This window comes from Podarcis gaigeae (assembly GCF_964106915.1).
Source record: "Podarcis gaigeae genome assembly, chromosome: 11".
Taxonomy (NCBI): domain Eukaryota; kingdom Metazoa; phylum Chordata; class Lepidosauria; order Squamata; family Lacertidae; genus Podarcis; species Podarcis gaigeae.
Window position 1 is genome coordinate 33,845,381 of NC_139687.1, and position 25,603 is coordinate 33,870,983.

The following is a 25,603-nucleotide window of genomic DNA, read 5'->3' on the forward strand; positions in this document are numbered from 1 at the left end:
CTTTTTTCTGATGCTTCTTTTGTCCAAATGTTTAAAATTGGGATTGGAAGAAATCCATTGACCAATTAAAAATACATTGTTCTTTAAAGTATTTATTCCCTGGACAATTTCCTCATAATTATTTTTTGGTTTTCTAATTTTTGTGCCCTGGTTTACATGACATACAGTGGAACCTCTGCTTATGGGCATAATCCGTTCTGAAGCTCTGTCCGCTGGTTGAAATGGGACGTTAGAAGAGGTGTCTTGTGCACATACGCATTCGGCGGTAGCGCACTTCTGCGCATGTGCAGACAGCGGCAGCCACTTCTGCACACACGCAAATCGCGGCAAACCCGGTGTTTACTGCTGGGTTTACATCGGACTCAACTTGGAACATCTGTGAAATGAGGTGTATGTAAGTCAAAGTTCCACTGTACTAAGTTAAACTTGACTTGTTCTTTGTTAAAGCTTGAGGTTAGCAAGGAGAGAACTTAATCATGAGTCTTAATTTGGACAACATTCTAAGCCAAACCTTAATCTGGTGCATTGTGTGTTATGTAAATCAGTCCTTTGAGACCCTTCTGAATAATTTGGCTTCTCTTCTTCCTCCATCTTCTTCTTCCTCTTCCTCTTCTTGCTTTATATTTCTCAATTTGGAAGGAACAAGTATACCATTCCAGAAGTTTTAAAATAATGTAGTAGATGAATTGAGCTCTTATTATAAAAGCTTACACTTCTGTAAAAAAATGATGTTTCACAGTTTCTGCAGTACTTGTGTGTGTGTAACAGGTTAACAAGGCCACACATAGAGGGAATTTTATTAATTCTGGGCAGTTCCTATAACAGAAAAATCTAATCGTGATAGAAAATGCATTATGTAAAATTAATTTCTACATGGAACAAAATTCTGGAAATCATTACTCATACAGGTGTATATTCCTTTTTCCCAAATAAAAGTATGTTGTATCTGGAAATACATTATACCTCCTCAGCATTTATTTCTTTGCAGCAATAGCTTTTCATTCCATGCCGACAAAGTAACGTGCCACTGCTTGTTAAAGTTGAATATGAGCTCATCTTCACCGACTCTCCCTTTTGAAATTCTGCTCTTTTTTGTTTGACTAATATACGTGGCTCTTAAAATCATCATTTTATCTCCTAATTAGTATCAAGCTTCAGAGATGGAAGTAATTATGTCAATTTCTTGCCTGACATGAACATAAATATGCTGAGGCTGTATTTTTACCTCAGGTCAATTTACAACGCCATACAAAAGTCAGCTGCTTATTATTCTCTCTCTCTCTCTCTCTCTCTCTCTCTCTCTCTCTCTCTCTCTCTCCCCCCCCCATCCCAAAAGCAACCAACAATTTTTAGAGATAGAAGAGCCCATAAGCATCAGACGTCTTGCCTTTTAAATCCCTAAAAGCCCTTCTTACTGTTTAAGATTGTAACACTTAAAAATATTTTCTGCCTGATCCTTTAGAGGTGCTGGCAGCTGAACCTCGAACCTTTTTACTTGCAAAGCATGAGCCCTGCCACAGAACAATGATGGTGTGTGTGTGTGTTTGTGTGTGTGTAACAGTGTAAAACAATATATATCAACAGATATAAAGCTACAGTGTAAACCAAGATTTGTGTAGGCATAAATCCAACATTTTTGTTCATATATTCATAGAGGTGTTAAGTTTCTTAGCTACATGGCAGTTTGCTGGTGTCTGTGGAATATGGTTACCAGTAGTTAGCTCCTGCACTGATAGGGTGCTGCCAACTGCCAAAGGGATATGTACTGTACACATTGCAGAGTGACTATATGTGTGATACAATTATCTCTCCCACCCTGTTTACAAGCTATGATGAAATGAGCAACCTTTCAGTCCCTAGATATCTCTCATGTCTTGCAAGATCCTGAGGATATATGTCATTCGAGAATCAAAATAATACAGTGGAAAAATACTTCAAGAATCTTAAAGGAAACAAATAGGTTAGAACAGGGATCCCCTAACTATTGCTTTAGAAGGGGTCCCCTAACTATTGCTTTGTAATTGGAAAAACCTTTCTGTGCACTTAATAGCAAGATTTGTTCTGTAAGATATTATTGCACAAAACCTCTTAGCTGAAATGCTATAATGAATATACTATGTTTTAAAAAGCTTCTCACATATTGTTTTTTATTAAGCTGGATTTTTTAGTTGATGTCATCAGTTTTATTTTTATTTATAAAATCTGTGGCTTTAACAATAAAGGAATCGCTTTAACCTTGCTTACATACATTCAGCTTTGAAATCTTGCAGAAATCCTTAGTGTCTTAGATGGGAAAGTACGGAATTGTAGGACTTTTTGTTTGTTGGTTGGTTTTTTGCTGATTCATTAGAACATGGAGCTGTGATTTAGTGCTGCATAAATATCCTGTTTATGCTTTATGAAGCAGTTGATACGCAGTAAAGGAAATGCCCTTCAAAAATGATAATCCTTCTCTTCTAAACCTGCACTGACTCTGAAAATCCTGTTTAAATTGTTGGGTTTTTTAATGTATTTGGAGCAAAGGAAATTAACCAAGTTACATTGAGGTGACTTGAATCAGAGCAAAGGTAGATATGTTCATGGTTTGATCTATTTGTCTTCCTTGGATAGAAAGATTCCTTCTGAATGAAAAAGGCTTTTGATTCATTGGAGGGATCCTGCTGGCAGAGAGTGAATTTTGCCAATTCTTTCCCTTGCCATTTGGGGAACCCATTGAAATAATAAGTGAGGGGGCACTAGGGGGTGCAGGAGGGAGAAAATAACTAGCCTTGGTGCCCCAGCCCACTGAAAGCAAAGTTTGGATCCAGCTCTATTTGAAGAAGTAACAGTTCTATTGAAGTTGAGTATGTGTCATGTTTTCCACTTGAAATGTGTACTTAATGTTAGCAATAATTAAGCTCATGAGTAAGATATTTCTAGTATTACATTTTAGACATTTCTATGACTTGTGCAAACAATTTCCCTATATCAGGAGTAAATTGTTAAATTATGTTTTCTGTTAATAAATGTTCTTGTGATCTTAATAAGAGTTATGACAAATTGCTATAAATATTTATGTACTCTGTGTTATTCATTACTACAACAATAGAAAGACAATGTATATGTTCTACATTGGGATCCACACAAATTTTACTGTGCTGATTTCAGTGTCATTTAAAGACTCCACCGTAGGAGTAAGTAACTCTTCTGAAATGCCTGCCAGAAGCAGCAGACACACATCGCACTAAACCACATTTTAATATAGGGTAACTAACCCTTCTTCTCCTGCCAACCTAGCAGTTTGAAAGCACGCCAAAGTGCAAGTAGATAAATAGGTACCGCTCCGGCGGGGGGGGGGGTAAACGGCGTTTCCGTGCGCTGCTCTGGTTCGCCAGAAGCGGCTTAGTCATGCTGGCCACATGACCCGGAAGCTGTACGCCGGCTCCATCGGCCAATAAAGCGAGATGAGCACCGCAACCCCAGAGTCGGTCACGACTGGACCTAATGGTCAGGGGTCCTTTAACCCTTCTTAGCCTGATGGCCACACTGACCCTTGGGCACCCCTACAGGAGCCACATGCTAGTGGTGGGTTTGGTGATCTCCCCATCCCCCATTCATGAACGCATGCACACTACAGCATCTCTTCCCAGCTAAACCTCTCTGTTCACATTAGCACTGTGTCTACATTTTATTTTACTTGCTGTTGTTGCCACAAAAGTTAGTGGCCTCACAGGGCATGACATTTTGCTTAATGTGATGTACACAAGCCACCCTTATTCTCAAGTTTGTACTGTCCTCCTTTTCCTGGCTGGCTTGAAGGAGGAGTTCAGAAGCAAGTGATTTCCTTTACTGTGGTTTCTGCAATTGAGTCTCTTTAGCATTAACTTAATTTCAAATGAACGAAGTTCAAACGATGGTTTCTGAAACTGTATTTTTTTTTAATGAACTGTAGCTATTGTTAATCACAGTCTCAGAATGTTAGTGAAGCCATGGTTTACTAAAATGGCAGTTGTGAACAGAAGAGATTGGGCAGAAGGGAAATGTGCATCCATTTGTAATATCTTTTTCAGCTCTTCTTAACTAGGGTTGCTATATTTCAAAGAGTAAAAATCCGGACAGAAAAGTTGTTGAGCTTTAAGAATCAGATAAGTGCTGAAGATGCAAAGAGGCGGAGGGAACGTTCTTTCATATGTGGTGGGCTTGTGAAAGGGTAAAAGTGTATAGGAAATGATCCATAATGAATTGAAAAAAATGTTTAAAAGTACTTTCCCAAAAATATCAGAGCCTATTCTTTTGGGGATAATTCAGACTGAAATCCCCAGGTGTCAAAAAAGGTTATTTTTGTATGCTACAACTGCAGCCCATGTTTGATTAGCCCAAAAATGGAAAACGATCAAGGTCCCAACCAAAGAAGAATGGCAGCTTAAGTTGACAGAATATACACAACTTGCAGACTTAACATATAGAATAAGAGAACAAGAATAACATACATTTAAAGAAGATTGGAAAATGTTTATTGAATATATGGTAAATAATTGTGTACAGCTGAAAATGCTGGCAGCATTAAGATAAATTCAACAGTGTAAATAAGTTTTTATGGAAGCAATAATGGAATACTGATTGGTATAGTTTTTGTAAAATATGCAGGGAATTATATGTAAAGTGAACCATGGAAAGAGAAGAAGGGAAGTCATTGATATCTTAAGGATGTAAAATGAGTATTTTAAATTGTAAAACAGAAATATATATGAGAAAGTTTTAGATATATGATTATTTACAATCATACATAGTCAACCATCCTCTCTCCATTTGCTAAATCATCTTGTTTGTCTTTAATCACATCCACATCATAACAATTAAAGCGCTCTTATATCCTGGGAACTGTAGTTTGTTAAGGGTTTTGGAACTGCATGTCTCTGAGTCCGACACCCTTAACAAACTATACAGTTCACAGGATTCTCTTACAGTGGTACAAGAGTGCTTTAAATGTATGGTTTGTATGTGGCCCTGGTCTGTAAAAAATGTACAGTTTGACTGCTGACTATAATAAATAATAATAATAGTGTATATTACCCTCATGCATAATATTACAAGTGTGAATTTTTCAGAAGCATGTCACTATATTGAAAGTATTAAATATACTGCTTGGAATTAGGGATGCACTAAACAGCCTAATTCCATCCCACTTAAGTCTCATTGGTACTCAATCATAGGTTCATTTTGCGGTAATTCTTTTTTTAAAGAATGCATGGAAAGTCTGCATTTTAATTGTGCACATTTTGTATGTAGTTTTCACTTTAAAATGTCCCTTTTAAAAACAACAAAAAACCTGCACGCCTTTCAATACATTCATCCATAAAATATTTATTTTAAATGCATCTTTTACATAAATAATAACTATTTTTGTGTGCACTTTCTGCACACAAACTGCAACACAAAAATGAGAGAAAAGTGTAATCTAACTGGGAGTCGCATTCCAATCTGCAAAGTTCAGGAGTGCCTGATGGTTCATTGAAAAAAGCAAACCAGATTAATTCCACCCCCATCTCTGCTTGGAATTGACAAGCTGAGGTCAGTCCCAAAGTGTTTTATATGAGCTTCCTTGTTTTAAGAGATCTCTGATGTAAAAACCTACTCAACTTTGATCATAGTATGATTCCAGTGTAGAAGCAATTAGATCTGAAAATCGTATGTGGTAAACAGATTGGGGCTAGGAGCAGAGATGCTGTGGGTACGTACAATGACAGGAAATAACTTGCTATATAGATTGTGCAATTAGCTAATCAAGTTTTTATGTTTACAGTACAAACTGTTAATGGCAATGCAAGGAAATGTTTCACTTCTACATTCTTTTAAAACCCAGATTCAATTAAGAAAATTGTGGTTCTTATAAATACTTTTAGTTTAAACTATATCACTATATACTTTTAGTTTAAATGATAGTAGTATAAAAATGCAGAAAATTAACAAGATAGTTTTGCAATGCTGCCCCACAGGATATGTTACTTGAAACATAAAGCCTTAATAGCTGAAACATCTGAGAGCGGTGTAACAAATCATTATATTATGGGTTAGCTGCCATTACTAACACTATTTTTCATAATTTTAATCTAACGGCAGCATCTTCTTCTGATTCTTATGTCCCACAGTCGTTACACTAATGTGCTTCCCCTTTATTTAGGAAGTGTCTAATGGTATTTGAGGGAGGGAAAACTCATTAGCTTCCTTCCTGGCTAATGTAATTTTTATTTCCTGTTGTAACTGTGGCCTCAGCCAAAATCAACAATGAGAACAGAAAGCACCAACATGTACAAAACATTTGCTCATTTGATCAGAAATACATTATATAAAAACATTGTGGATAGTCATCTATTCTTTTAACCACATCTTTTAGTGGGGTTTTGTTTTCTTTTTTTGCTCATTTTTCTTGGATATCTTTTTGTTTCAGCTTTGTCATGATAATAGATAATTCAATATTATGTGTTATTTTTATCACTCATTTTCATCAATAAGGAAGATACAAATTCAAGACAGGCATCTTACTCTTTCCTTGGCTGACCTCAGAACCTTTCTTGCTATGTTAGGCTGTCAGCCAAGATTAAAATAAAGGGTGGGGGAGGGAATTTTCCAGTGATCAGGCCAGGGTGCTTTAGGTTCCATGGCGGACAAAATAATGGTTTCACTCAATATCTCTGTGCTGTCAAAGATAACTGTGACAGGTAAGCAAAAACTAGAGCAAACTGGAAAAAAGAAAACAAAAAACAGCTACAGGCTTAGGGAATTGGTCCTCTATTTAGAATTTTTCGCAGATTGAATTCAGCAGTAACTTGACAGTATACTTTGCTAAAGTTGCGTTAATATCACAGAGCAGAAAAAAACTGAATTAAACCAATTACAGTGGTACCTCGGGTTAAGAACTTAATTCTGTCTGGAGGTCTGTTTTTAACCTGAAACTGTTCTTAACCTGAAGCACCACTTTAGCTAATGGGGCCTCCTGCTGCCACTGCGCCACCGCTGCATGATTTCTGTTCTCATCCTGAAGCAAAGTTCTTAACCTGAGGTAATTATTCTGGATTAGTGGAGTCTGTAACCTGAAGCGTATGTAACCTGAAGCGTATGTAAAAGAGACCTAAATCTCATATCTTCTGTGCATATCATATGCAGAACATGTCAAGAAAAGATAAAATATTTGGTATCCCTTTTTGTTGTGTGCTAACAATATTGCTTTAAAACTGACTGAAAATTCATGTCATATGCTCAATTTTTACTTAGGTCATGAAGTAAAGTATTAGATACAAATACTATGATTAGGCAAATTCTCAAAGAGAAACTTCTGTTCTTAGCCTTCTCTTTTCAGACAATAATACCATTTGTTAAGTGCCTTCAATTCAAAATGCTGTATGGTAACATAAAACAGTAGTACTCATCTGAAATTGTGGGGTATATGTTTTTTATTTGATAGTGTTCAATGCAGAGAAAACAATGATTTGCACATACCTTGCAAAATCCCTTTATTATAACCTAAGGTAAGAATAGAGAACCTGTAGCTTTACCAGTGTGGTTGGACTTCAGCTCTCGTCAGCCCCAGACAACATGGGCAGTAGTCATGGATGGTGGGAGCGGAGCCCAGCAACAACTGGAGGGTCACTTGTTTCCTATCCCTGATCTGCCATCTTGATTGAGGGATGCTTCAGTAGCCATCGTATGGGTGGGGAAGGGTGTGGAGAAGGGGAGACCTAACTTTGTCATTCTCATTAATTTCAGTGCATCTACTCTGAGTAAAACATAGCTAAATATCACCCCCCCAAAAATTGAAAATGCATCCACTACTCCAGAATAATACATATATGGATCTTGATGGCCTGCTTACATGGATTATATTCATGCTTCTTTAAAATCAGGTCCGTTGCTTCTTTTTAAAGGTCCTTTAATGGTGAACCATATAGGTCAGCAGCGTAAATAAATCCTTGCTGCTGCTAAGGTTCAGGGAGGTTACAGAAGTAAAGTAATTGGGTCATTTGTGCATCTTTAATTTGAATGCTGCATATCCAAAAAGTAACACTTAGAAGTGTTCAAGCTTCCAGTTGATCCAAAAGTAAAAATTATTGATGTCAACTAACATTTCTTTCTTACATAACTTGTAATCAACAAATGTTACCTGATGCTCACTATGTTGCCATCTCCTCTCTGCTTCAAAACAGAATACTCCTCATCTGGGAACGTAGTGTTATCCCTTTGGAACCTTCTGAATTTTTTCAGAGAAAACAACTTGACTCCCTAATGACTAGAGATTCTAGACATTCGGGGTGTATATTTAATGGCATGGAAACCAAAGGAAAGTAGTTGACTGACATGAAGAGTAATAGTATCATAGAACTGTAGAGTTGGAAGGGACTGTGGGGGTCATTTAGTCCAACCCTCTGCAATGTAGGACTCTTCTGCCCAACGTAGGGCTCAAATCTGTGACCCTGAGATTAAGAGTCTCATGTTGAATGCTGTCTGATAAAGTTGCTTCTGTCAATGGAGACTTATTTTATACTAGACAGATTTCCTGTATAGAAATATGTGGTGCAAATTAATAAAGAGCATAGTCCTAAACTTTTGTGCAGTGATAACTTTCTGGCAATGCCCATCACATGGGATGTAAGGTCTGCAGCAGCAGAGCTGAGGCTTTATGTATGCTCTGTACTAGGTCCTTGTTTCTGGGGCCTTACATCTCACCCATGGTTTTCTATTGCCACGTCACTTTCAGTGTAATAGGAATTGTTTCTTCTGTAAGCACTCCATTCAGCACTTTGCATTTACAGTCAAACAGAGATGCGGGTGGCGCTGTGGTCTAGACCACTGAGCCTAGGGCTTGCCAATCAGAAGTTTGGCGGTTCGAATCCCCACGACGTTGTGAGCTACCGTTGCTCAGTCCCAGCTTCTGCCAACCTAGCAGTTCGAAAGCACATCAAAGTGCAAGTAGATAAATAGGTACTGCTCTGGCGGGAAGGTAAATGGCGTTTCCGTGCACTGCTCTGATTTCGCCAGAAGTGGCTTAGTCATGACCCAGAAAAACTGACCTGGAAAAACTCTGTGGACAAACGTCGGCTCCCTCGGCCAGTAAAGCGAGATGAGCACCACAGCCCCAGGGTCCTTTACCTTTACCTTTTTACACACACAATACACACACACACACCCAGTTTCTACAATCATGTTGGAGAGGCAGTGTAGGAAAATCTCAGTATGTGGCAAAGCATTGTCATATGTATATTTATCACTGACTGCTCTTTGAGTTAGCAGCAGTCACATTATTGTAAAGGAATATCACTGGCCTCTTGATACAGATGAAATAATGCTGTTCAGAGTTTGTTCCCACACTATTAATCAACAAGTTTTATATACTGCTTGATTATAATAAAACCTCAAAGCAGTTTGCAAACAAACCCCACAGTATCAACGAAATAGATACTTAACAAAACATTCAGAACTCATTAAAATGAACAATAAGTTAAAAACAGATTAAAATACACGTCTTGATAAGGCTTGCCAAAACAAAAATCTTTTAGGCAGGTGCCAGACAGAGTACAGTGAAGGTGTCTGTCTGATGTGAAAAGGCAGGAAGTTCTAGCGCATAGGTGCTGCCACACTAAAAGATTGACTTCTTACAGCTGTGGAATGAGCATTATGTGGCACTTGTAGCAGCACCACTTCTGCAGTTTGAAGTGGTCAAGTGGTCAAGTAATCTCTCTGCCCATGTCTAACTTGAACAAGGCCTTGCATGGTTCAGCTATAGCAGCACAATTCTTGCATTAGTGTACTCATGCAGTCTTGATTCAGCACATTATGTTATTGCAACAGACCACTGTTAGATCCACTTTCAGCCTTGCAGAGTTGACCATATATGTTTGGCTAGCTGAGACAAGGCAGTTGTGGTAACCACAAACTATTTCTGTAGTATATAGCACCAATCTGATTTAATATGAGCATAATTCTTGGTGCTGACATCTGTCAGAGTTAACAAAGTAGAATGGTGACCTATATTTTGTGCTCACTTGTACTTGAATCCTACAGTTAGAATCATATATAAGAATATCTTATCCCTTATAAACCTAATTGATCACTTCTCTCTGTAGGTGAGGGCCTCCTGTAGACACCTTATCTGCAGGAGTTACATTTTGCTCAATATACCTGTAGGACTAAGACCTTTAATGTTGTGGCAGCTACCATTTGGAATTTCCTCCCCTTGAAGATTAGGTAGGCACTGTTTCTGTTGTCTTTTCAGCCCTACTAAAGACTTCCTTCTTTCAGCAAGCCTTTTAAGATGAGAGCTTTCCCAATCTGCATCTGTATTGGAATTGTTTTTAGGATAGGTATGTTTGTTTGTCACCTGTCTGCTGACCTGAGCTACTTTGAGAAGAAGGGAGAGATAGAAATTTAATTAATTAATTAATATTAATTAGAAATCCTACTGGTGGTTCAGTTAATCTTTTTGTCTTAATGGTGCATGCATATCAAGTATCCCATTGGCTTTAAAGCAAATGGAGCAATGATTTTTATCTGTAATTATTATTTTATGTTGATTCTAAGGAGTTCAGGATGACATAGAACCTGGTCTCCCCACATCCAAGTCATTTTTATTGTTGCAATAGCCTTGTGTGGTAGATTAAACTGAGAGATAGTGACTGGCCCTAGATTACCCAGTGGGTTTTATGGCTATTAACTTCAGCCCAGGTCTCAACACACTAGAACACTCTGCCACATTGGGTCTTACTCTTTCTTTTCCCATATAAGATCTTAATTATGCTGCCGTGCTTTTGGTCCTTAATATATGGTGATAAAAGTGTTTTTTCATCTAATGAAACCTGGGAATCAATTAAACTTTAAATGATACAATACGATTCCAAAGCTAAATAGGTTCTTGAGCACTTCATCTTCTCTTAAGAAATTGTTGCTTGAAATAAATAATGAAACTACCTCATAAGATGTAAGTAGTGAATATTCAAGTCTTCAGTGGCAGTTAAAAATGTAAAAATGTTGATGCATAAAATTTGGAAGTTCTAATTATAGCTAGAATGTGCTTAGTGTTACAAAACCTGTGATAATAATTAATTCTCTAAGGAAAATGAACCCCTACAGATAACCACTCTTGGGATATAGTATTAAGCGAATGACATGATTGTTTGGAAGTTAAATTAGTAAACTTCTCTAACAAACGTATATGAGTGTGGAATTTTGAGTAATCCTTCTGGGATACCAAGTTCCTTTCTGCGGGTCATCCTGAGTCTGACATGATGGGCGGTGAATTCCTAAATTATTATTTTAAGTAAGAGTAATTAGTTATTCTCTTTCTGTAGAACAGCATATTAGTATATTTCATAACTTGGAGAAGACTTCCAGGTGGCCATCAATTTCCAGGGACTTAATCTTCTATATTTGTTTTTAAAGATTTTTGAAAGTATCCCATTACAAGTGAACATGGGGAAAGTCTGTTTCTTCATCACCCACAGAATTATGACAAATGTCTATGACAGGTTCAAATATGAGCATTTTGTTATATTGCACTGTGATATTTATTGGTGCACCCTGTTTTTATCATATACATGCTGCTACTGAATCAAGTTTTATGCTGTTAAACGTAGCTCTAGTAATTGATGGGCAAAACCTATGTAGACATCCTCAGGTGATTAGAGTATAAGTAAAGAAAACCATTAGACCATATTATTAAGAAATTTGTCAGTTAGGCTTGCCTTTCATAATGACAGCTTGGCTTGCTGTCCATGATGATGATGAAGATGATGATGATGATGATAAACCACCACCACCACCACAACAATGTATTATTATACCCCATGCATCTGGCTGGGTTTCCCCAGCCACTCTGGACGACTCCCAACCAAATGTTAAAAACACAATATAGCATTAAACATTAAAAACTTCTCTAAATAGGGCTGCCTTCAGATGTCTTTTAAAAGTAAGATAGTTGCTTACAGTGGTAACTCGGGTTACAGACGCTTCAGGTTACAGACTCCGCTAACCAACAAATAGTACCTTGGGTTAAGAACTTTGCTTCAGGATGAGAACAGAAATCGCATGGCGGTGGCGCGGTGGCAGCAGGAGGCCCCATTAGCTAAAGTGGTGCTTCAGGTTAAGAACAGTTTCAGGTTAAGAACAGACCTCCAGAACGAATTAAGTTCTTAACCTAAGGTACCACTGTATTTCCTTGACATCTGATGGGAGGGCCTTCCACAGGGCAGGCACCACTACTGAGAAGGCCCTCTGCCTGGTTCCCTGTAACTTCACAGACAAGCAGCTTTTCTGAAAACTAAAATGCAACTTTGTTGCTTAAATCTGGTATGTTCCTTGATGTTCATGGATATTGCTAAAGTTCCTGAATTCTGTTTCATTAGGATTGTGAGTCTTTTTGTTTAACTTTCAGATGTAAAACTAGCCTATTATTTCTGATCATCTTACATTTTGATCTTAGGAGCAAGGTGAATATAACATGGAGACGCTTTTCCTTGATCTCATAATTTTAAAATTTTAGAAGTTAATATGATAGCTTCTATAACACAGAATAAAAAGATGAAATGCCACTAGAACATGAAAAGTCAAACATTTACATTTAACTGTGATAATTTTAAGAGATCTCATTGTAATCATCATTTTATATCAATGCAGCTTAATAAAGAAGGGCATGATCCAGTATCTTGCAGTCTGTCACTACTCCATATGGGTGACATTACATTTTGTGACCCCATATATTATTGCTGTTGGTTCCTGGTGCCTTGTGTGGGGGTGGGGTGGGGGTGTTCTTCTGTAAATCCCCATTCTGTAAGGTAGCAGTGAATGCCCTCCATGCCTTCTGAACCAGACAGCGCAATTCTGAGATCTAGGTTACTAGTAAATATGAACTCCCAATATGTCCTCTTACTTTCCTCCAAGTGTTTATTTCAAAATGTAACCATAAATTCAATCTAATTTATGGACCCTAGCTTGCTGGGCTTAGCCTGGGAAGTAGGGTAGCCTCTTTTCAGAGCCTAGAAATCTGACTCTGTAGTTTTGAGTAGATACTACTCTGATATGATGACCGCCTCATCAGAAAATAGGAAATTACAGGTAAGCAAAAAATAAATAATTTTTTAACATGCGATTTATTCTCCCACCCCACCCCCCATGTACATCAGTGTGCTCATAATGATGACTTTAAAATAAATAAATGAAACTGCCACAAGCAAGAAAGAGTTACTAAAACAAGCTTGGCTCCATCTCCCTGCCAGAGGCATCTATAACTCGTGTAAGCCTGATTACCCTCTCTTGCAGCAAAAGGAACTTAATTCTGTTCCCCCACCTGCTTTTTTTCTAGAATGTTTGTTGTTGTTGTTTAGTCGTTTAGTCGTGTCCGACTCTTCGTGACCCCATGGACCAGAGCACGCCAGGCACTTCTGTCTTCCATTGCCTCCCGCAGTTTGGTCAGACTCATGTTTGTAGCTTCGAAGACACTATCCAACCATCTCATCCTCTGTCGCCCCCTTCTCCTTCTGCCCTCCATCTTTCCCAACATCAGGGTCTTTTCCAGGGAGTCTTCTCTTCTCATGAGGTGGCCAAAGTATTGGAGCCTCAGCTTCACGATCTGTCCTTCCAGTGAGCACTCAGGGCTGATTTCCTTAAGAATGGATCGGTTTGTTCTTCTTGCAGTCCATGGGACTCTCAAGAGTCTCCTCCAGCACCATAATTCAAAAGCATCAATTCTTCGGCGATCAGCCTTCTTTATGGTCCAGCTCTCACTTCCATACATCACTACTGGGAAAACCATAGCTTTTACTATACGGACCTTTGTTGGCAAGGTGATGTCTCTACTTTTTAAGATGCTGTCTAGGTTTGTCATTGCTTTCCTCCCAAGAAGCAGGCGTCTCTTAATTTCGTGGCTGCTGTCACCATCTGCAATAATCATGGAGCCCAAGAAAGTAAAATCTCTCACTGCCTCCATTTCTTCTCCTTCTATTTGCCAGGAGGTGATGGGACCAGTGGCCATGATCTTCGTTTTTTTGATGTTAAGCTTCAGACCATATTTTGCGCTCTCCTCTTTCACCCTCAATAAAAGGTTCTTTAATTCCTCCTCACTTTCTGCCATCAATGTTGTGTCATCTGCATATCTGAGGTTGTTGATATTTCTTCCGGCAATCTTAATTCCGACTTCGGATTCATCCAGCCCAGCCTTTCGCATGATGAATTCTGCATATAAGTTAAATAAGCAGGGAGACAATATACAGCCTTGTCGTACTCCTTTCCCAATTTTGAACCAATCAGTTGTTCCATATCCAGTTCTAACTGTAGCTTCTTGTCCCACATAGAGATTTCTCAGGAGACAGATGAGGTGATCAGGCACTCCCATTTCTTTAAGAGCTTGCCATAGTTTGCTGTGGTCGACACAGTCAAAGGCTTTTGCATAGTCAATGAAGCAGAAGTAGATGTCTTTCTGGAACTCTCTAGCTTTCTCCATAATCCAGCGCATGTTTGCAATTTGGTCTCTAGTTCCTCTGCCTCTTCTAAATCCAGCTTGCACTTCTGGGAGTTCTCGGTCCACATACTGCTTGAGCCTTCCTTGTAGAATTTTAAGCATAACCTTGCTAGCGTGTGAAATGAGTGAAATTGTGCGGTAGTTGGAGCATTCTTTGGCACTGCCCTTCTTTGGGATTGGGATGTAGACTGATCTTCTCCAATCCTCTGGCCACTGCTGAGTTTTCCAAACTTGCTGGCATATTGAGTGTAGCACCTTAACAGCATCATCTTTTAAAATTTTAAATAGTTCAGCTGGAATACCATCACTTCCACTGGCCTTGTTATTTGCAGTGCTTTCTAAGGCCCATTTGACTTCACTCTCCAGGATGTCTGGCTCAAGGTCAGCAACCCCACTACCTGGAGTGTACGAGACATCCATATATTTCTGGTATAATTCCTCTGTGTATTCTTGCCACCTCTTCTTGATGTCTTCTGCTTCTGTTAGGTCCTTACCACTTTTGTCCTTTATTATGGTAATCTTTGAACGAAATGTTCCTTTCATATCTCCAATTTTCTTGAACAGATCTCTGGTTCTTCCCATTCTGTTGTTTTCCTCTATTTCTTTGCATTGCTCATTTAAGAAGGCCCTCTTATCTCTTCTTGCTATTTTTTGGAAATCTGCATTCAATTTCCTGTATCTTTCTCCATCTCCCTCGCATTTTGCTTGCCTTCTCTCCCCCGCTATTTGTAAGGCCTCGTTGGACAGCCACTTTGCTTTCTTGCATTTCCTTTTCATTGGGATGGTTTTAGTTGCTGCCTCCTGTATAATGTTACGAGCCTCCATCCATAGTTCTTCAGGCACTCTGTCCACCAAATCTAAATCCTTAAACCTGTTCCTCACTTCCACTGTGTATTCATAAGGGATTTGATTCAGATTGTATCTTACCGGCCCGGTGGTTTTTCCTACTTTCTTCAGTTTAAGCTTGAATTTTGCTATAAGAAGCTGATGATCTGAGCCACAGTCAGCTCCAGGTCTTGTTTTTGCTGACTGTATCGAGCTTCTCCATCTTTGGCTGCAGAGAATATAATCAATCTGATTTCGATGCTGCCCATCTGGTGATGTCCACGTGTAGAGTCGTCTCTTGTGTTGTTGGAAAAGTGTGTTTGTGATGACCAGCTTGTTCTCTTGACAGAACTCTATTAGCCTTTGCCCTGCTTCATTTAGCTCTCCAAGGCCAAACTTGCCAGTTGTTCCTTTTATCTCTTGGTTCCCTACTTTAGCATTCCAATCTCCTATAATGAGAAGAACATCCTTCTTTGGTGTCACTTCTATAAGGTGTTGTAAGTCTTCATAGAATTGGTCAATTTCAGTTTCTTCTGCACCAGTAGTTGGTGCATAAACTTGGATTACTGTGATGTTAAAAGGTCTGCCTTGGATTCGTATCGAGATCATTCTATCATTTTTGAGATTGCATCCCAGTACTGCTTTCGCAACTCTTTTGTTGACTATGAGGGCCACTCCATTTCTTTTGCGGGTTTCTTGCCCACAGTAGTAGATATGATGGTCATCCGAACTGAATTCGCCCATTCCCGTCCATTTTAGCTCACTGATGCCCAGAATGTCAATATTTATTCTTGCCATCTCATTTTTGACCACATCCAACTTACCCAGGTTCATGGTTCTTACATTCCAGGTTCCTATGCAATATTTTTCTTTACAGCATTGGACTTTCCTTTCGCTTCCAGGCATATCCGCAACTGAACGTCCTTTCGGCTTTAGCCCAGCCGCTTCATCAGCTCTGGATCTACTTGTACTTGTCCTCCGCTCTTCCCCAGTAGCATGTTGGACGCCTTCCGACCTGAGGGGCTCATCTTCCAGCATCATAACTTTTATATTCCTGTTGTCTTTGTCCATGGAGTTTTCTTGGCAGGGATACTGGAGTGGCTTGCCGGTTCCTCCTCCAGGTGGATCACGTTTGGTCAAAACTCTCCACTATGACCTGTTCATCTTGGGTGCCCTGCTCGGCATAGTTCATAGCTTCTCTGAGTTCTTCAAGCCCCTTCGCCACGGCAAGGCAGTGATCCATGAAGGGGTCTAGAATGTTACTAAATGTTAAATTCTTCCCACGAACAGTGCAAGGCTATGTATCTGAATGCATTTTTGTTTCTTAACAGGTAAGGTGTTTATGTTTAGCCACAAATATATTTTTTAGCGTTTTTCATAAAATATATCAAAAAGAATATTATAATGTTCAAAATGAAAGCCATTCATTGCAATAAAACTCCATTAAAATATTGAGGGGAGTCCTTCCAGAAGGTCATTGTAAGTTAAATGGAAGCTATTCAGTAGTTATGTTGTAGAGGTTCAGCATGGAGGAAAATATTGCTGTGAGTATTGTAGTTTCCAGCAGATAGAAGCAATTTTGATCTCAAAAGAACTAGAGGGCAGGAAGTTAAGTGTTAATTCTGGGAAGGATGTATTTATTTGTAGTGTAACTGTACCTCATTTTTAAACTGTAGCACTAAAGGTCTTTAAATACTTTAACATATCAGTGCCATAAACTTGACAAGTGTAATACTCCCAGGCTGCAATCCTATGCTCACTTACTCCTGTTATACACAGTTTATAATAGCATGGTGAATTTAGCTGTGTGAATTGGACCTATGTGATATTTCAATGCAAATGAAATACTTTACCTCTGCTCACTACATTGCTCTAAGTAATGGCATCTTAATATTAAAGAGTACCACACTGATTCTGTAAATCTGCTGTAGCTGCCACAACAGAAACTGTAGCAGCAGTTCTGAGAAATGCAGGAAAGATGCTCTGGCCTGTTCCTAATTTTTTACTTAAGAAATCCATTGCTAAGAGGGAGAGAAGGAGAGAGACAAATGCTGAGGAACCTCTACTCTCTTACAGTATTTGTTGGGGATATCCCTGATGGCTACCAATTTAAGTTCTTATGCTGATGTCTGAAGATGGGATGCATTAGCATAATATTTCAAGTTGTGCCGAAACATTTTATGTTACTTTAGACACTGCAGTCAATGGTTTGGATCCAGAGTTTACCACATCTAGTGAAGTTTGTGGAAGCTGACCTACCTGCTCCCTCCTCGCTATGGCAGCCCCTCCCAACTCCAACAAGATACTATAGTAAACATCGGTATACCCTGCAGAATCTGGAGGAATGTGGGAGAATGGAATGTCTTAAAATTGGGTTGAGACAACATCAGCAAACAGATCCAGATATATATGTGAACTTACTTTACTATGGTGAGATCTTCATTATGAGCAGTACTCCATTCCTGTTGGACAATACAATTGCCATATATATTAGTTACTGCTGATTGTTTCCACAGGGTTTTTTCTCTTCCCCAGTGATGCTTCATGTGTCGAGGTTAAGAAAGGTATCTACATAAATAATAGGGGAGTATTTTCCATAAGTCATTTCCAAATAAAATAATGACTATTCTACAATCTTAAATGCCCGTTCTTTTTATACTGCACTCTTGGAACCTGAGGAATGAATTATATTTCAGTCAGCTTACTATTTTATATGGAATGGCAAGGTACACTACTTTTAAATCCTGCAGTTTCTCATATTTATGATATTTCGTATTATGATGTTGTTAAGGCCATATATCAGGATTTTTTCTACACAGTCTTGCATCTTTCACATTTGTCTACAAGTTCTAAAAGAACAAGTAACTGTCAGTTTAGGAATCATTAGTTATCTGTTGTTAACAGCTATTAGCAATTAAATGGGATCATGTGGGGTACACAGGGTTCTGCCTTGTCCCCAGTGCTATTTACTATCTCTGTGAAGTAATTGGAAGCAATCATTAGGAGATTAGGGGTAAGGTGTCCCTAGTATGTTGATGGCACTTGGTTCTATTCCTCTGTAATATCTGAGTTAGGAGAGTCTACGCAGGTCCTAGAATAGTGCCAGGATGCTATGCTAGGCTGGATGAGGGTCAGTAAACCGAAATTGCAACCTGATAGGACAAAGCCACTATGGTTGGGCAGTTCCATTGTCTGGGAACAAGACAAGTTGCCTGTTTGTGGTACGGTATCCCTCTTGATAAAAGGACAGGTAGTTTGGGAAGCTCTTAGATCCAGCATTGTTGAGGGAGGCAAAAGTGTCCTTCCTATCGAGCAGCACCTTTTACGAATTCTGGCAGGTATTCAACAGCTGTTCCTGGACAGGCATAGTCTGGCCACAATGATCCATGCAATGGTAACCTCAGGGTTGGATTACTGCAATGCACTGTGTGGGCTAAAATTGGTATGGAAGCTGCAGCAGGTACAGAATGCTGTGGCTAAGATGTGATGTGGAACAGCCTGCTCAGAACACATTACACCAATATTGAAAGAACTGCACTGACTGCATGCATGTTACCGAGCCAGTTCAAGGAACTAGTAGCGTGGCTATTTTGTCCTCCCCCTTCTAGCCTCCAGCATCACCCACACACTGCTCTGCAGGGGCCTCCAACTGATAAGAACAGCTTGTCAAAAGGCTGCAGGGGGAAGGAGAGATTTTTTTTTTGAGGGGGAAAGGCTCCTCCCTCTAACTCCAGCACAGCTGAAACTCCACTGAGTGTAAGTGTGGTTTCAATTATATATATTTGCATATTTCACACTAATGTTGACTAGCTTAAAATAGATAATATCTAAAGTCTATCAAAACTAACAATCAAGTTTCTTCACTTCTGCCACCACCTGTCTAGAGTTGTCTGGTCCAAAAATGCTAGAAACTTTCTCAGAAATGCAAAGAAACACTTAGGTGGACCTTAGCTATTCAAGCTCTTTCATCAACTGAATAATACATTGGCAAATGTCTCCCCAACTTAAACTGATGTGGTCACTGTGGCAGAAAACGGAATCCCTTTAAGATGCAAGGTTCCAAAGCTTTGTAGGGCTTCTAGATTAAAATCAACACTTCTTGGTCCATAATCAAATCATGGATTATAGCAACTTTAATACATTAATTAACTTAATTACATTTGTTAATTAAAGTAATTAAGCTTGCATTAAACAGCACAGAGCAAATAATTGATTCTCAGCTAGCCAATAGGCCGAGTTCCTGAAGCCACTAGATCTGATTCTGTATATGATAGGGCTCGTTTTTGTTCCATGTTTCTGCATAGGTTTATACTTACTTAGTTATTTTCTTCATCTCTTATTTGGCTTTCTTTCCTGTTATAATGTACTGTATAAAGAAGGTGGTAGCTTATGGCTTAGGAACAGAAAGCTATTTCACTCTGCTCTGTTGATAGCCTACTGTGGTGCTGCTGTTCTGTTTTGCTCACCTTAAGGAAGTAGCCAGGATAAAAGAAATGTGCTCCTCCCGTGCAGGAACACATTCCAAAGGTTTATACTTTTCCTACTTGTTTTTCATTGGCATGGATACCTGGGCCATACCTAGAATCTATTGCATACAAACAGCACAGCCATGCTTCCTCTCATGTAGGGTGACTTTGAGACTCTGTCCTGACGTAGCGCATATGGAAGGCATTGAGGCATCGCTCCTGACAGCTATGAGTTACCCACGACTCACTTCCATAAAGTGTGGAAGAACTTCACCTTGGTATTGGACATTGGATCATATTCTCCCATACTCTCTTGGAGAGGCGAGCCATTGCCATAGCTGCCTTGCCAATATGCTTGTCTAGCTCAGTGTCAATGGAGAGGTTGCTGGTTGTGGTGGAACCCAAGTTGACAAAATTATCTACCACCTCAAGCATGTGACTACCAGTGTTGATGCATGGAGTGCTAGTGATGTACAGTGGTACCTCGGGTTAATAACTTAATTCGTTCCGGAGGTCCGTTCTTAACCTGAAACCGTTCTTAACCTGAAGACCACTTTAGCTAATGGGGCCTCCCGCTGCTGCCGCGCCGCCAGAGCACAGTTTCTCTTCTCATCCTGAAGCAAAGTTCTTAACCCGAGGTAATATTCCTGGGTTAGCGAAGTCTGTAACCTGAAGCGTCTGTAACCTGAAGCTTATGTAACCTGAGGTACCACTGTACTGACCCAGGATGTTGGTCTTTGTCAGAGCTGCAGACACTGGGGAAGCTCTGCAGAAGCTCATGAACTGTTTTGCCCAAGCCTGCAAGGAGTTTCGGCCTTAACACCAACCTGACAAAGAAGGTAAAAAGGTAAATGACTCCTGGACAGTTAAGTCCAGTCAAATTTGACTATGGGGTGCAGCACGCATCTCCGCTTTCAGGCCGAGGGAGCCGGCATTTGTCCGCAGACAGCTTTTCCGGGTCACGTGGCCAGCATGACTAAACCACTTCTGGTGCAATGGAACACCGTGACGGAAGCCAGAGCGCACAAAAATGCTGTTTACCTTCCCGTCGCAGCGGCATCAATCTATCTCCTCTCGCTGCTATGCTTTTGAACTACTAGGTTGGCAGGAACTGGGACAAATCAACTGGAGCTCACCCCATTGTGCAGATTTGAGCAAAGACTTAACATCCTGGGTCAGGACATCACCAGCACTCCACTCATCAGTTTTCATATTCAATCAGCAATTTCACTTTAGGTTTCTTCATGTAGGCTAAGACACAGTTACTATTCCTTCTCCCTGACTAGGACAAGCTTTAAACTCTCACCTGTGTGAAATACTTGCACCACTCCCAATTTTTCTCTAACTAGAAATAATACCCACTTGTGAGGGTAGGTAAACACAGTTTTGCAGAGAAAGCAGGCACTGGAGTGCAGTGGCTGAATTTGGGCTCTCAGATTTCAGCAGCGCCTTGTGTGAAACTAAAATTCAGTTCTTCCTTGCATCTTGCACTCCGTTCTCCAGCACTGCTGTAGCACCCCCTGCAATGTGGTGCCCAGTGCGGCCATATGGGTCACACTACCCTAAAACCACCTCTGTGGAGTGGGAAGGGTTCAAGCTCCCCATATCCATTTTTCCTAAGCCCTAAATTATTATTTCCTCCTAAATTTTCTTGGATCTCAGCATTATCTGCTACTGAGAGCCATGTGATGGTACCTGTGTCAGGTTTATGTTGCCACTAAGAGTGCGGTAAGATTAAAGCAAAGCATGGTATTTATTGGCGTGAAAGGAGACATTAATCCCACCCCTCCAGCTGGGTCCATTCTCCCTGAAAATGGGAATAATGCAATCTTGCAATGCAGTCACAGCCAAGACCTCAGATGCAGACCTTTAAATATTTCTAGAACCAACAAGACCTAACCCTTGCTTCCATAGTAAACCATTTGCTAATTGCCCCCTTAGTCATTTAAGTTTATTTTCATCCTGCAATCTATGGATTGCGTTTGCTTTAATTCATGTTACCTTCTTCCATAACGCAGTTCAGGAAGCTTGTTCTCCAAGGACCTTTGTATTACAGCTGTGGCTTTCTTGGGGATTGTGATGAGCTCAGCAACGTCTGCCTTTAATGTTCAAAACAATCATTGAGCAATAAAAATTAGGGCTCTTTTTGCAATTATTGATTTTGTACAAAGATGACTATTTCCCCTTCCCCTTGAAACTCATAAAATTTCAAATAGAAGCTTAAGTTGTTTCGTACTGCTACTCATAGTAGAAGGCTTTGAGGCATATGATGTTTGTTTTGTATGTGTTTAGCACAAAAAGAAGAGCATTGACCAGACAATCTTTCAATCTAAGATTATGATAGATTAAGAAATGTTGACACTTCCATTCAGATTTTCCTTTGTGAAATTTAAGAGCGTTTTAATGGCTTACTGATTACAAATTGGTGCTGCTGTATTAAGATTGATATGGAATGTTTCATTAACCATATATCAGAAGAGTCTCTTACTTTCAGTTTCTTGTAGGCTGGTTTAATTTCTTAAATTAGTCATGTAAAATGTCTGCCCATGGAAATCAGTATCACACAGATTTTCCAAAGCTGTAACCATAAACCAGACCTAACATATCTAAGCTCTGGGTTACAGAAAGCATTGCAGTTGCCACATAATGCATCTGCGTGGAGCTTCACCTCTGATCTATTTTAAAAGGTCTTTCCATGAGCTCTGAACATGATACTTGAAATGGCCTAAAGAGGACCACTTTGGGAGGTATTGTTGAGGCACGTTCAAAACAGTTTTTAGTTCATATTTCTTGATCTGGGTACGCATGATTGTATTGCAGCCTATTTTGCAAGCTTTGGTATCAAAATTTCTTTAAGGAACCCACTATAATGCATTCAATGAGTGTTTGAAATACGTTGTACGCCAAAAGATAGCATTCAGTTTTGCCTGTGCTTTTTCTTGTCATACCACTTTAGTTGGCAAGAGTTGCAGAATTTAATGATTGAATTGCTAATTAGTAGACAAATTTTCAACTTGAAAAATAAACAAGCATTGTACAACCTGAGCTTATAGTCCTGCCCCGCCCCATTTTTGTTTAACCTTGGAGGGGGGGAAGAAATGCTTTATGCCAGCCTAATCACATTTAGTTTCTTATGTTCTTGGAATTTCACTGCACACTTTCTTAAGCTGGACATTATGTCAAAAACTTGGAAATGTAATTCGCAATGTTCTTCTACATACAGGGTGCAAAAGTGACATCCAGTGGCCAGTTACATTAATTAGAATAAGTTGTATTCCATAGGGCAGATTTCAGCAATTCATTAATAAAATGAAAGTAAATCTCCTTAAGTTTTATGCTCATAGGATTTTGCTGTCAGATGTCTTTGCATTGCTTCAGTCTCACACAATTACAAAATGTTCTGTTCAGATGAAGACTTTAGAAATTAAATCTAACGGGAGGCATAATAATTTTTGTAGTGGATCCCTGCTTGTTCTTCATCAGGAGCTTTATTTCCTATTTGCTCAGTTTGAAGGATGTCTAAAGGTAGCTAATTTCACCCTCTGTTTCACTTAGGAAACCTAATTTCTTTTGTTTGTTTCAAAAATTAACATCTTTCCCCCCCAAGAAGCATGGGGAAAATATTGATCTGTTTGTAAGCTAATCTTATTTTTAAGCTTTTGGTAAACTTTCAACACCATGAGGTTATATTTACAACATTATTACCAATAGAACAGAATACCCCACAAATACAGCACTGAAGTGTAGAAATGTTCATTCTGACAGAATTTCAATTTTTAAACATAGTGAAACTGCTTTACAATGGCTGTGGAAAACAGTGGAGACAAAGGGAGGGTTCATTTTCTCCCTTCCACCTGCCTATCCGTGCAGCGTGTTAATTTTCCCCACCCTAGTTCTTGCTTTACCAAAATTCAGCATGATGCAAGTTCAGTTGGGTCACTGGCTCTTTTAAATTAGCCTAAAAGTAGCCACAACGGCTCCTGAGGTAGACCAGGGCCATAATGCTTGTGGGACACAAAAAGCTAAACCCCCCAAGCTATTTTATGCCACAGTAGGGAAAAGACTGGTACCGCATGGGTACCAAGCTCATATTGCAGCTGCTTTTAAGCAAAGAGCAGGATGTAAAGAGATCGTGTCTGGTTCAATCTGCAATGTTCTTAACTGTGTTTGGGTCTTGCCCATAATGCCATGCCCTGCTTTGAATATTGACTGCTTCGGCTGTCCCATGCTTATTCCTTGTTTTGTACAGAAGCTTAATTTTGGGCAGAGTTGTAGTAAAAGCATATATAAACAGATGGTTGAACTGGGCTTCTGTTAAGCTAAATTAGTAATAAGATTTAAAAATCCGTAGCTTATTCCATGTACAAGTGTAAGGCAGCCATTTAGTCAAGGAATTTAAGTTTGAACTTAACAGTTTCACTTGTGTATTTTGAAAATGAGGGCTAATGATTAAAAATGGAGGAAACTATGAAAAATGTCATGCAGAGAATTCCTTTCTGCCTTGCCACACTGTGGTCAAAGTAGTATTTTGGTTTTATGCCTATTGTGCAATGACAAAGGTTTATTTTCCCTTTGTTCTTTTCAGAGCGCTGCAGCAGCTCCCAGCCCAGTGCTAGGAAACATTCCCCCAGGAGATGGCATGCCAGTAGGTCCTGTACCACCCGGTTTTTTTCAGGTATTCAGACAAATTATGAATTTTAGGACTTAGAAATGGGTCGGTAGCATTATTTGGCACTGCCAGAAAAGCGTATCACTTCAAATTCTGTATAAAATGCATAGTATTTAAGAACAATAGCGGGTGGGATGGGGAATTAGGACAGGTTCAGTGATCAATAAAAGGCAAGCTTTAAGCTGTTTTATGTCAGGAGTTGGAAATTGTGAAACAGTGCAGTAATATTCACTGTTATAGAATATTAGATGTGCAATAGTCCCTTAGTCTAATTATGTAATTGGGGAGGTATTTTCTACACTAACATAAGGAACTGGTTACTTAATATTGTCTTCTAATTAGAATCCATCTAACTGAAATAGCATTATACTTCTACATTGTAGGTTAGCAGTGTTTTGGAAGAACAGTAGAATAATGCGAATTCAAACTAGCAGTTTGAAACTCTAGGAAGCTGTTTCTACTCTTTAACAGGTAGCTATGTAAATCTGTGTATAGGTGTGTTTTTGGTCTGCTCTCATATCAGCAGTCCTGCTACTAATTAGTTATGTTAAGATAAGTGAGAAAAACATTAGGTTAGGAAGCAAGTTACAGAAAGCTTCTTCTCTGAAAGAGAAACTAGAAAACCAAGTTAATGGGAGTGTACTGCCTTCATTGACTATTTCTGACTTCAGGCATAGAGCACAATAATAATTCAGGGTACACCATAATATATATAATGTTCTATTGTATAAGTCAGAGAGAGGTGTTGGTTTACTTATTGTAACAGTCTGATGAGCACAGAGAGAAGTACCACTAACATATATTGAGAAAGAGTCTGCTGATTGGCTTGTAGCCTTTTCAAGCAGAGATGGAGTTGTGAAACTGCCCGCAACTGTGGTGTACTGTTCCCAGGATAGAGAAAAATGATTGAACAAATTTTTAAAAAATTTAAAAATAGTATTTTCTATTAAAACATCAATTCTGGTAAATGCCATCTCTTTTCTAAAAGTGAAAACAACGAAAATGCCGCCACCGGAGTGGGCTGAATCTGTGTGCTTTATTAGATGTTTCAAGTGGACAGATTATCGGGGAACTATAAAAACTAGATCTTATATATCCATTTGAAAACGTTCAGTGATAGACTATTTTTTAAATATCAAAAATTAATATAAAGACAAGTTT

At 39.2% G+C, this 25,603-nt stretch overlaps 1 protein-coding gene and 1 long non-coding RNA gene across 12 annotated transcripts in view; one reads left to right on the plus strand and one right to left on the minus strand.

Moving 5' to 3' along the window:
- Positions 1 to 25,603, minus strand: part of LOC310827398 — a 793,036-nt gene that overhangs the window by 637,465 nt on the left and 129,968 nt on the right. The window lies entirely within an intron of this gene.
- Positions 1 to 25,603, plus strand: part of SSBP2 (single stranded DNA binding protein 2) — a 119,344-nt gene that overhangs the window by 56,299 nt on the left and 37,442 nt on the right. For 9 of the 11 annotated variants that reach the window (XM_083703299.1, XM_083703302.1, XM_083703304.1 and 6 more), the window contains one exon: positions 24,359 to 24,448. The exons of the other annotated variants lie outside the window; for them this stretch is intronic. In XM_083703299.1, coding sequence (XP_083559425.1) covers positions 24,359 to 24,448 — 90 coding nt within the window. The remainder of the gene's footprint in view (positions 1 to 24,358; positions 24,449 to 25,603) is intronic. 11 annotated transcript variants of the gene reach the window in all.